Here is a 12,841-nt window from a genome sequence, read left to right as displayed (position 1 = left end):
ATTGAGCTGCCAGTCCTGCCCTTTTCTCAGCCATGTTTCTGTTATGGCTGTAACATCCCAGTCCTCAGAGCCAATCCATGCTCTGAGTTCATCCGCCTTGCCTGTTAAACCTCATGCATTAAAATAAATGCAGTTTAACTAGGTATTCCTTTCCCTGCCTTTACTGTGCCCCTGGCTATCCTGATTACTAAACTTGCTCTTGCCGGCTGCTGCTTTATCCCATGACTTACTCCTGCTCAGAGTTCCAACCCCCCACCCCCCCTCGCCAATCTAGTTTAAACCCTCCCGTGTAGCATTAACAAATTTTCCTGCAATGATATTGGTCCCTCTCTGGTTCAAGTGTAACGCGTCCCTCTTGGACAGGTCGCCTCTACCCCAGAAGAGATCCCAATGGTCCAATAACCAGAATCCCTGCCCCCTGCACCAGCTCCTTGGCCAAGAATTCATCTGGCCTATCCTTCAACTTCTGACCTCACTAGTACATGGCACCAGGAGTAATCCAGAGATCACCACCCTTGAGGTCCTGCTCCCTATACTCACTCTGTAGGACCTCATCCCTTGTTCTTCCTATGTCGTTTGTACTAACACGTACAATGACTTCTGGCTGTTCGCCCTCCCCCTTGAGTATTTTCAGCGGCATCTGAGAGGCATCCTTGACCCTGGCACCCAGGAGGCAACACACCATCTTGGCATCTCTTCTGCGGCCACACTGTTGAGTCTCCTATCACTATCGCCCTATCTGACTGCACCCTTTCCCTCTGAGTTTCAGAGTCGGTCACAGTGCCAGAGACCTGACTACTGCTGCTAGCCCCTGAAAGAGCATCCCTCTCAACAATATCTAAAATGGTATACCTGTTAGTGAGGAGATGGCCACAGGGGAACCCTGCACTGACTGACTACTCCCCTTTTCCTGGTGGTCATCCATCTACCTGAAGCTTGTACCTTGGGTGTGACTACCTTCATAAAAGTCTCATCTATGATGTTCTCAGATTCCTGGATGATCCTGAGTACATCCATCTGCGCCTCCAGTTCCTTGACCCGTTCTGTCAGGAGCTGCAGCTGGGTGCACTTTCCCACAGATGTGGTCATCAGGGAGATCATGAGATTCCCTGCATTCCCACATCTTGCAGGAGGAGCATTCCACTGCCTTGACCACCATCCTGCCTGCACTGAATCAACTACTAAAGATCAACAGCAATATAAAACCTTACCTTTTCCTCCTCACCAAGCCTTTTTAAAGATCTGCTCTCAGTCCCAACATTTGGGCCATTTACTCAGCCTCTTCACTTAAAATTCAAATAAAATTGCTAGTTCCAGATTTATCTCAATTTAAAAAAGAACATGCTTGGTGATGTCATATAGCAAGCCTGTTCATGTGTTGTTTTCTGTTTATCAAGATGTGTGATTTCTGTAACATTTGTGGGGGGGGGGGGGGGGTGGGGCTTTGAATTTGCAATGTATCTGAAGCTTAAGATTAATGTCCTATCTTATAACTCTACGCAATAATTTGTGATTTTATTTTTCTTCTCAGTTCATTGTGTGATAATATGTTGTAGTAAAGGATGAATGATTCTAATGAAAATGCTGCAGATTTATTGAGGTCATGTTCGGGCCATTAGTGAGAAATTCCATGTCTTGATAGCTATTATGTACATAATCAGAGAGTTCAAAGTGCAAAAGAAAATCCTTTTGAGGAAGGATGGAATCAGCACAACAAAACTGCTAGTTTGTTGACTGCACAACAGTCGATCTGTTCTTAGAATTCAATTTCACGTATTTTTCACCCAGGGAATTTGACCATGATCATTATTTACAGATTGAAATCTCTAGATTAAATTTACAGGCATACTGAAAGTACTAAAGCCGACGTAAAATAATACTGCCAGAGTGTAATGGTTTAATATAAACCAGCACTTTATTTTTGTCAGGAAATCTAATCTGTGTGGTATGGAACATTTTAATAAAGTGAAATGTTTGCTGTTAATTGCTGAACTTATATATGCATAATATAGAACAATCCATGGTTATTAATGTATATTAGTATAAAAGGATGTATGTACTGATTTTGCTTAGAAATGAAATTAAATAACAAATGTTTTAGCCTGTCAAATTGGGAAAGCGAGAATGACAAACGTAAATGGATGGAAGAGCATGAAGTAAATATCGTAATTGAAAATGAATTTGGATTCTCACATGGGTAAGTGGAGAAAATATTATGCCATGAAACCTAAATGCAGAGGTGTGAGCTTTATCTTTTAGAGTTTTAAAATCAGTGAAAAAACTTTTATTTAAAAATTAGTTTTGTGTTTATTAATATTAAATGAATGTACAAAATTACATTAGTGTTCAAAAAGTTCAGGAAAATGTCACAATTTCTTAATCAAAAACAAAAACAGGAAATGATAGAAATATTCTGCAGGCCATGAACCAAGGTCACAGAAAAATTAGAAAGCAAACATGTTTTATGTTGCAGAGAAGGGGCAGATGTGGAGAGAACAAAGGGAAAATCTGTGATAGGGCAGAGACCAAGAGAGATTCAAATAGTGGTGCTGCTGTCTGAAACAGGGCAGTGAAGGTTTTTTAATTGTTTGGAGCAAGATCACAAGATCACAAGACAAGGGAGCAGAAGCAGGCCATTCGGCCCATCGAGTCTGCTCCAAGGAAAGGGAAAAAAGAAATGAGAAATGGGGAATGGGGGAAAGAAAAGAAAAAAAAAACTATTCTAATCCCAATTTCTGGCCTTATCCCCATATCCCTTGATATCCTGACTATTTAGATATCTATCTATCTCCTCCTTGAACGCCCCCACTGATCTGGCCTCCACTGCTGTACGTGGCAAGAAGTTCCACAAATTCACCACCCTCTGGCTAAAGAAATTTTTCCTCATCTCTGTTTTGAAATTGTGCCCTCTAATTCTAAGATTGTGCCCTCTGGTCCTGGACTCACCCACCAAGGGAAACAGCCTAGCCACATCTACTCTGTCCTTTCCTATCAATATTTTAAATGTCGCTATGAGGTCCCCTCTCATTCTTCTGTACTCCAGTGAGTACAGTCCAAGAGCCGACAAACGCTCTTCATACGTAAGCCCTTTCATTCCTGGAATCATCCTCGTAAATCTCCTCTGAACCCTCTCCAACGTCAGCACATCCTTCCTAAGATGTGGGGCCCAAAACTGCGCACAATATTCCAAATGAGGCCTCACTAGTGCTCCGTAGAGCCTCATCAACACTTCCTTACTTTTATACACTATACCTCTTGAAATGAATGCCAACATAGCATTTGCTTTCTTTAGCACCGATCCGACCTGGTGGTTAACCTTTAAGGTATCCTGCATGAGTACCCCCAAGTCCCTTTGTACTTCCGTACTTTGAATTTTCTCTCCTCCTGGATAATAATTTGCCCGCTTATTTCTGCTTCCAAAGTGTACAACTGCACATTTCTCAACATTGAATCTCATCTGCCATTTCCTTGCCCATTCTCCTAAACTGTCTAGGTCCCTCTGCAACCTTCCTATCTCTTCAATACTCCCTACTCCTCCACCTATCTTGGTGTCATCCGCAAACTTAGCCACAAAACCATTTATTCCATTATCCAAATCGTTAATGTACAAGGTAAAAAGGAGCGGTCCCAACACCGACCCCTGCGGCACACCACTAGTAACCGGTAACCAACCAGAACGAGATCCTTTTATTTCCACTCTTTGCTTCCTGCCAACCAGCCAATGCTCCACCCATTCTGTTATCCTACCCGTAATTCCATGACCTCTCATCTTATTAATCAGTCTCTTGTGAGGTACCTTATCAAAGGCCTTTTGAAAGTCTAAATACACAACATCTACCGCCTCTCCCTTATCCACCCTACCTGTGATTTCTTCAAAAAACTCCAATAGGTTGGTCAGGCAGGATCTTCCCTTCACAAAACCATGTTGGCTAGGACCTATCTTGCCTTGCGCCTCTAGGTATTCCGTAACCCCATCCTTGAGGATAGATTCCAATAATTTTCCCACCACTGACGTCAGACTAATAGGTCTGTAATTTCCTTTATGCTGCCTCCCACCTTTCTTATACAACGGAACTACATTTGCGACCCTCCAGTCCTCCGGAACCATGCCAGATGTAAAGAAGTATTTATTTATTACAGCTCAGAAGGAGACCAATCAGCCCTTTAGGTCCATGATGACTTCCAGGAGATCAGTCTCATTCCCTTGTAGTCCTGCAAATTATTCTCTCTCGCATGCCTATTAACTTCTTTTCACCTCTTCTGCCACGTACCTACATTCAGAAGCAATTTACAGTAGCCAGTTAACCTACCAGCATGTCTTTGGGATGTAGGCAGAAACCAGAGCATATGTGAAGAGAGAAAACTGAATTAACGTTACAGATGGATGAGTTTTCCTCAGAACTAGCCTGTTCTGGTACAGATCGGAAAGGCTGGTTATCTAAAATTGTTAAATTGGATGTTGATTCTTGATGGCTGCACTCTGTCCACTTGGAAGATGAGATACTCTTCCTTGAGCTTGGGTTGGTCTTTGTTGAAAAGGAGCTGAAGGCCAAAGGGAGGGGTCAGAGTGGGGTAGAGTATCAAAGTGACAGGTACCTTGAAAGCTCAGGGTTTCTCTTGTGAACCAAACAGATGTGTTACAATGTGGTCATCATTTTTGGGTTTGGTTTCTCGGTTGTAGAGAGATCACATTGTGATTGTCGAATACAGTACATTAAAATGGATAAAGTATACGTGAGTTGTTTCTTCACCTGGAAGGAATGTTTGCATCACTGGATGATGGGAAGGAAAAGGGTAAAAGGGCAGATGTTGCATCTCACATATGGATAAGTGCTGGCAGAGAACCAGGGAATCCCAGAGGGAATGGTCCTTTTTGAATGTTGGGAAAGGAGGGGAAGATGTGTATGACAGTCGCAGCGTGTTGAAGGTGGTGGAAATTATGTAGGGTGGTCTGTTGAATGTGGAGGCTGGTGGGGTGGCAGGTGAGCACAAGTATGATAGAAAGTAGGTCACCATTAAGGAAATAAGAGATATCTTGGAAGAACTACTGTCCAAAGTATCATCAGAACAGTTATGATGGAACTGGAGTAATTGAGGGAATGCAATCGATTCATTATAGAAAACAGGGAGGGATGACTTGTAGTCAAGATATCTGTGGGACTCTCTGAACTTGTAATAGATGTTGGTCACTAATGTAACCCCTGAGATGTGGATAAAGAAGCTGAGAAAGGGAAGGGAAGAGTCAAAGCTGCAACAAACAATCAGTGGGTCGAGCAGCATTTGTGGGTGGAAAGGAATTGTTGACGTTTCAAGTCAAGACCCTACATCAGGATCAGGACCCTGCCTCAGGTTCCAGCATCTGCAGTCTCTTGATAAGCAGTCTCGTGTCCCCAGGAGTCGAAGGTGGGCCAATTGAAAGTGACAAAGTTGGCAACGAAGGGGATTTGAGTTCCGTGGAAGAGCAAGAAGCAGCACCAATGAACTGGAAATAGAATTGAGGGACCTTAGTCTGATGGAAACAAGGACTGGCCCACTTGCCTCACAAAGAGGCAGACGTAGCTTGAAAACACAAGTTCAATAAAAAGCACAGAAATTACTGCTGATGATGAAAATTCAAAATAAAAGCTGGAATTGCTATAGAGAGAGAAACTGGGCTAACTTTCATCAGAACTGATGCTGCTTGGCTTGCTGAGTATTTCTAGCATTTTCTGTTTTTTCTGGTTGGACCCAAGAGGGTTCCCTACTCATGCCTGTGATTCATAGGAAGTGAGTGGAGTTGAAGGTGAAATTGTTCAGTGTGAAAACAAGAGGGGCTCTGGTTCGAGTCCGGTCAAGAAAGAATCATGGAAATCTTCAGAGCATCCTGGTATGGGGGGAAGTGCAAAGGGATTGGATGTCCTGGTGAGACCAGCAAACTGCAAACCCATTGATGTGACGGGGAGCATCAAAGGTGACGATGCAAATAGGAAGAAACTGGACAAGTGAACAAAGGGTAGAATCAAGGTGTTGTGAAACAAGGTTCAGGGTCTCAGAGGCAAGGACTCTGAACACAGAGTTAGAGATAAATGATTTATTTACAAAAGACAAACGAAGGGAAAGGGTAACAGGAATAACACATGCGCACAGTTTATAAGCAAGTGTGGGGAAACCGAAACAGGGGTAAAATACACACACACACACACACACACACACACACACACACACACACACACACACACACACACACACACACAACGAACTAGGTACAGACAATCAAGGAAAAACAATACGATACCCGCCACCCCTTGACTCAGTGCAAGCACGGCTCTATGCTACCAGGGATACTAACTAAAATGCTCCCACCCCTTTCAACAGTGCAAACCTCACCAACGATTTCTCCAGCGCCGTTTCACAGCGCTCGGCCTGGAGCGAAGCAGTATCATCCCTCGGAGACAAAAAAGAGAGAGCCGAGCACATGTGGCACTCTTTATAGTGCTGGGTGGCTGGGGGGTCCAGCCCAGGTAATTTAAAAAGGCTAATGTCCCGGTGCCAGCAAGGACTAATCGATCACAAAGGCCAAGGGTCAGGTATGCGCCGTGGGGCGGGGCCAAACCTTGATTGGCAGTAGTGTGTCTTCTGACCAAGTAGGGGCAGTGCTGTCACGTAACAGCCATGACCCTCCACAATACACATCGTGGGAAGAAATAAGCCCTGTGGGACAAAAACAGGCTGAAACAATTGTTTTAAAAGGAGAGTCCTGCTTGTGGATCTTGGAGAGGAGGTAGAAGTGGGCTGTGCCTGGTTGGGGATCTAAGAGGTTGGAGTTTATGGAGGGAAGATCTCCAAAGGAAACGAGTTTCTTGACTGTCCGAGAGACAGTGGCCTGATGTTTAGTGTTGGAGTTGTGCACCAGAGGAAAGTATATGGATGTGTTAGAGAGCTTATATACACCTCTACCAAAAACAATAGTGCCTCTTTTGTTGTTGTTGGTATTGATATTGGTTTATTATTGTCACTTGTACTGAGGTACAGTGAAAAGCTTGTCTTACAAACCGATCATACAGGTCAATTCATTACACAGTGCAGTTACATTGAGTCAGTACAGAGTGCATTGATGCAGTACAGGTAAAAAGAATAACAGTAGAGAGTAAAGTGTCACAGCTACAGAGAAATTGCAGTGCAATAAGGTGCGAAGTCACAACAAGGTAGATCATGAAGTCATAGTCCATCTTAATTGTATAAGGGAACTGTTCAATAGTCTTATCACAGTGGGGTAGAAGCTGTCCTTAAGTCTGGTGGTACGTGCCTTCAGGCTCCTGTATCTTCTACCCAATGGAAGAGGAGAGAAGAGAGAATGTCCTGGGTGGGTGGGGTCTTTGATTATGCTGGCTGCTTCACCAAGACAGTGAGAGGTAAAGACAGAGTCCAAGGAGAGGAGGCTGGTGTCCGTAATGCGCTGGGCAGTGCCCACAACTCTGCAGTTTCTTGCACTCCTGGGCAGAGCAGTTGCCATACCAAGCCGTGATACATCCAGATAGGATGCTTTCTATGGTGCATCTGTAAAAGCTGGTGAGAGTTAAAGGGGACAAACCAAATTTCTTTAGCCTCCTGAGGAAGTAGAGGTGCTGGTGAGCTTTCTTGGCCATGGCTTCTACGTGATTTGATCAGGACAGGCTGTTGGTGATGTTCACTCCCAGGAACTTGAAGCTCTCAACCCTCTCGCTCTCAGCACTATTGATGTAGACAGGTGCATGTACACCGCCCCCTTTCCTGAAGTCAATGACCAGCTCTTTTGTTTTGTTGACATTGAGGGAAAGGTTGTTGTCATGACACCATTCTACTAAGCTCTCTTTCTCCTTCCTGTACTCCGACTCATCGCTGTTTGAGATACGGCCTACAACGGTGGTATCATCTGCAAGCTTGTAGATGGAGTTAGAGCAGAATCTGGCCACACAGTCATGAGTGTATAGGGAGTAGAGGGCTGAGGATGCAGCCTTGTGGGGCACCAGTGTTGAGGATAATCGTGCCGGAGGTATTGCTGCCTATCCTCACTGATTGCAGTCTGTTTGTTAGAAAGTCAAGGATCCAGTTACAGAGGGAGGTGTTGAGTCCTAGGTCTCGGAGTTTGGTGACAAGCTTGCTTGGGATTATTGTATTGAAAGCAAAGCTGTAGTCAATAAACAATAGTCTAACATAGGTGTCTTTACTGTCCAGATGCTCCAGAGCTGAGTGTAGGGCCAGGGAGATGGCATCCGCTGTAGACCTGTTTTGGCGATAGGCGAATTGCAATGGGTCCAGGTTGTCTGGTAGGCTAGAGTTGATGCATGCCATGACCAACCTCTCAAAGCACTTCATGGTGGTGGATGTGAGATCCACTGGTCGGTAGTCATTGAGGCATGTTACCTTGCTTTTCTTTGGTACTAGGATGATGGTGGCCTTCTTAAAACAGGTGGGAACCTGAGCTTGAAGCAGGGAGAGGTTAAATATGTCCGCAAATACTTCTGCCAGCTGATCAGCACAAGATCTGAGCACACGGCCAGGGACACCATCTGGGCCAGGTGCTTTCCTCGTGTTCACTCTCCGGAAGACTGATCTTACGTCCTCCACTGTGATCACATGTTCAGCTTCATTGGTGGCTGTCAGGGTGGATGGTGACAATCCACTTCCCTTCTGTTCAAAACGCGCATAGAATGTGTTAAGTTCATCTGGAAGGGATGTGCTGTTGTTGTTGTTGGTGACAGTATTGGGATTGGTCCTTTGTGAGCAGAGTGCTGCACATTCACAGGGGGTTGAAGTCAGTGTGAGTAAGGACAGTGACTGTCTCAATGTTTTCAATGTTCTGTTGGTAGTTATCAATGAGGGTAAGAGGCCAGCGGGAGGTCCCAGGAATTTTAACAATCTGTTATCTATGGTGATTAATTTAAGACAATGAGATGCAAGTGGCTTGAAGAGAAATACGTTATTGGATACAGCTGCCAGAAAGAAGAGATAAGGTTGCCTTATGGTCTTCTGCAGCTTGGAAATTTCTTTGTTTTCACTCAGGATTACCTGGCCTCTGGCCCAAGGTCTGATTAGTTATGGTAATTCTTACTGTGTCATATCATGTGGTCATTTTGAGACTAGTAACCTAACTGGATACTATAAAATGACAGTGTCTGAAGCAGTTGTCACGCTTGGAGCTGTATTTGATGGTAATTGATTAATACATTCGAGACAGATGTACAGTCACTTGTTTTGTTCCAGGATTTACATCTCATGTAGGTCATGTAGATATAAAATTGATTATTACCTCTAGCTGGTTAAGCACAGGTTTGAATGGGGCAGATGTCTGTTAATCTCTTGTCATTATTTCTACATCTCATTTTAAAGATAAGATTAAATCACAATCTGCAGCAGTGATTTCATTTATTACAAGAGAAAGAAGCTGCATCAGTGAACCATATTTTAGTATCACTGTTTACATAAAAATAATTTGAAATTTTGGAGCACCTTTTCAGCAAAAAAAAACATTCTATGGCATCAAAGTTGTTTTCCTTGTTTTATTCAATAAACTTATTGAAATAGTTGGATCATTCTCTGCTGCAAAGCCACTAATAGAAATCTATTAGGACTTTACGTTTTTCTCTCATAGGTCTACCATCTATTCAGTCATGATATTAATGCTACTTCAGTTTGCAATGGAACCAGCTGGAGGCTTTGGACTGGAAGGCCAAAGCAATGTGGATAGTGCCAAAGAAAGGCCTTTGTACAATAACATTCGATTGCCTGATGAACATATTCCTTATTTTCTACACAATAACATACATATAGCTGTTAGTTGTGAGAAAGACTCCCTCTGTCCATTTAAGGTAGGTTTAAGCTTATTCTGTGCACTTTGTGATAAGAAATAACCAGTGCAGTATTTTTAAAACTTTTAAAAGTTTTCCCATAGGGGTGCAATACATTAATAGTAAGGACTGATGGAATGTGGGTGCTTGGTTATAATTCTTTGCAGAATAGTTTTTCTATCACAGGTTGTTGTTTTTATAACCATTTAAGTTTAAGAACTCGCTGCAAACATTGAAACATGCTTAAGAACTCCTGCATATATTATATCATTTTGAAAGCATTATGCTTACTACAGATACAGAAATCTAGTTTCAATTTATGGGCAAATACAGTGGAAAAAAAAGGGAGTGATGTTCCCACAACAATATGGGTTTGGCATCAAGGTAAGATTCCTGGTTTTCGTTATCTAAGCACAAATTTTGGTTTCATGCATTTTATTTAAATCTTTAGAACTAGGCATGTCTGTAGAGATTGGCTCCTAACTGAGTATAAAGGGCAAAAGTGCACAAGCAGGCCTCCCTTCCAAAGCTGATGCAGTCAGAAGGAATAACATGAAATTGTTCTGTGACCTGTGGCACTCTTATCTTAAATTGTAAAGGATAGTGTGTGCTACTAAAATGAGAGGCATTTTCAAAAGTGTATTTATTGGTATGCATCAACTGAAATGATTTGCTTATTATCTGAAAAATACAGAAATCTGATAACTAAGTTCATGAATCATGAGGGATTTGGAAAGTCATTTTGAAAACCTATGATCATGCATTATATTTGAAGAATGGTTCCTTGGTTAAAGGACCAGTGAACTACTGATTCCCATGAAATTTATTGTCTATGTTGCAATGTTTCAGTTCTTTCAGGAGATGAATCCTGTCATTGATACCATTCAATATACCTACCACCTTGAGGCAAAGCTTTGCAAAATTCATCCTTGATCCTGAAGGCAATTGAACAAAGCTCAAAATGGATTGACTGACAGATAATTTCTGTCAGGGTAATCAATCTTAGAAGCTAGCCTTGTAGCCCTTTTAAGTTATGGAAGAAGATAAGAGTTTATTATTTAAAACAAAAAAAAAATGGCTCTTTCCTCAGAAAGGTCCTCAGGTTAGCAATGTCTTATAGAACCAATAATGAGAAACAATATTGAGAATCGTGGTCCCAATTAATTTCTTATATCTTGCAGTCCAAGGAATACATTTTTAAATTAATGTCATAAACATTAAAGCAATTCATGTGAGACAAATTAATTTTCAGAAATAAACATATTTGTTACAGCAAGCCTTGTTTATGATCACAGGTCTTTTAACCAGTGATCCGAATATCAATGATTAATCTGTCGATCTGTAGAGCAGCTTAAATAACATTTATACTTTATATAAAATATGTAGAGAGTTCAAGAGCAAGTAAGTGATAATTAAACTTTATAAAACATTAGTTTGGCCACAGTTTATCCATCTGGAGGGAACATTGGAAGGAGTGTGATGAAATACTCTCCACATGACTGGATGAGTGTGCCTCCAGTGATACTCATGAAGCTCAATGCCATCCATTGACAAAGCAACATGTTTTATAGGTACCCAATCCAAAATCTAAACACTCATTCCATCCACCACTGGCACAGTGTTTACCATCCCCAAAATATGCTGCATTTAGTCTGTTAGCTAACTCTTACAGGACCTCCCAATCAGTGACCTCAGCAACCAAGAAAAGCAATGGGTTCAGGTGTAAGGGAACTCCACCACCTGCAGGTTCCTCCCCAAGTTGCACACCATCTTGACTTGAAAATATATTGCCATTCCTACATCCTTGCCATGTATAAATCCTGGAACACACTTCCCAAAAGCACTTAGTGAATACCTTCACTAGAAGGACTGTAGTGGATCAAGAAGTTAGCTCATCATCAACTTCTCGAGGGCAATTAGGAATGGCCAATAAACGCTGGCCCTGCTGGTGACATTAGATCCCAAAAACTGAATAAATGGAAAATAGAATTGGACTATTGTGTCCAGTTCTGAGTGCCATACTTCAGGAAAGATTTAAAGATTTTGGAGGGATTGCAGAAGAGAAATACTAAAGTGTTGCCAGGCTTGAGGGGCTTTGGTTATGTGAATAGAGAAACTGGAGTTGTTTTTCTTGGAGCAGAGGAGGTTACAAGGAATCCAATAAAGGTACTTATAAATCATGAAGGGTCTACATAATAGAATAGCTAGGAAGTTCCCATTGGCAGGTGGGTCAAGAAATAGGGAATATAGAAGTAAGGTGATTGATAAAGATATGAAATAAACATGAAGATAAATCTTTTTACACAGCAAGTTTGTTAGGATCTGGGATATACTGACAAGTATGCTGTGGAGGTAGATAATTGTCACATTCTGAATGGATCTGGGTAAATATCTGAAAGGAAAGAACTTGCAGGGCAATGGAGGAAAAGTAGAGAGTAGAACTAGCTGGAGTCCTCTTACATGGAGCTAGTAAGGATTTGAAGAGTGCAATGGCTCTTTCCGTGCTGCAACTATTCTTTGGTTCTGTTTATGAAAGATAAAACATCATTTGTCCAAGTGACAATTTTTTGTGTCCAATTCTAAAAAATTTAGACTCTGCAACAGATCCATCTTTGCTGAGTACAATCCTTCTCCTAATTCTCATTTATTAGCACCTGCTGGAGTGGGGGTGGGAGGGGGGGCGGGATCATCATACTGTCAGACAATGCTAGAACTATTCAGCAGGTCAGGTAGCATTGCCCAGAAAGAGAATGTTTCTGTTTTTGCATTTTCTGTTTCTCTTTCAGATTTCCGCTGTCCGCAGGCTATTTGATTGCCATCATATTATTATCAGGTTTGACAGCCTTGCGTTAACAAGGTCCCAACGGCCAATTATAATATCTGTTTTACCACCTGATCACAAATCAATTTAGCACAAAATGAGACCAAATGTGATTTCATTTTTCTATTCATACCTGGCAGGAGAGAGGCTATTATCTGCAGGGGTTGGGTGGGTCTGTCAGGAGCTGTACTTATGAAGCAGGGAAAGGATTCTA

General features: G+C 42.1%; 1 protein-coding gene across 3 annotated transcripts in view; it reads left to right on the top strand.

The window, feature by feature from the left end:
• eogt (EGF domain-specific O-linked N-acetylglucosamine (GlcNAc) transferase) overlaps positions 1–12,841 on the top strand; it is a 53,069-nt gene that overhangs the window by 2,983 nt on the left and 37,245 nt on the right. For all 3 annotated transcript variants that reach the window (XM_052017797.1, XM_052017796.1, XM_052017798.1), the window contains 2 exons: positions 2,102–2,197; positions 9,611–9,827. In XM_052017797.1, the coding sequence (XP_051873757.1) occupies positions 2,102–2,197; positions 9,611–9,827 (313 nt within the window). The remainder of the gene's footprint in view (positions 1–2,101; positions 2,198–9,610; positions 9,828–12,841) is intronic.

Source organism: Pristis pectinata, chromosome 6, assembly GCF_009764475.1.
Source record: "Pristis pectinata isolate sPriPec2 chromosome 6, sPriPec2.1.pri, whole genome shotgun sequence".
NCBI lineage: Eukaryota > Metazoa > Chordata > Chondrichthyes > Rhinopristiformes > Pristidae > Pristis > Pristis pectinata.
Note: the sequence above shows the minus strand (reverse complement) of the source record. Positions and strands in the feature narration are given on the sequence as shown.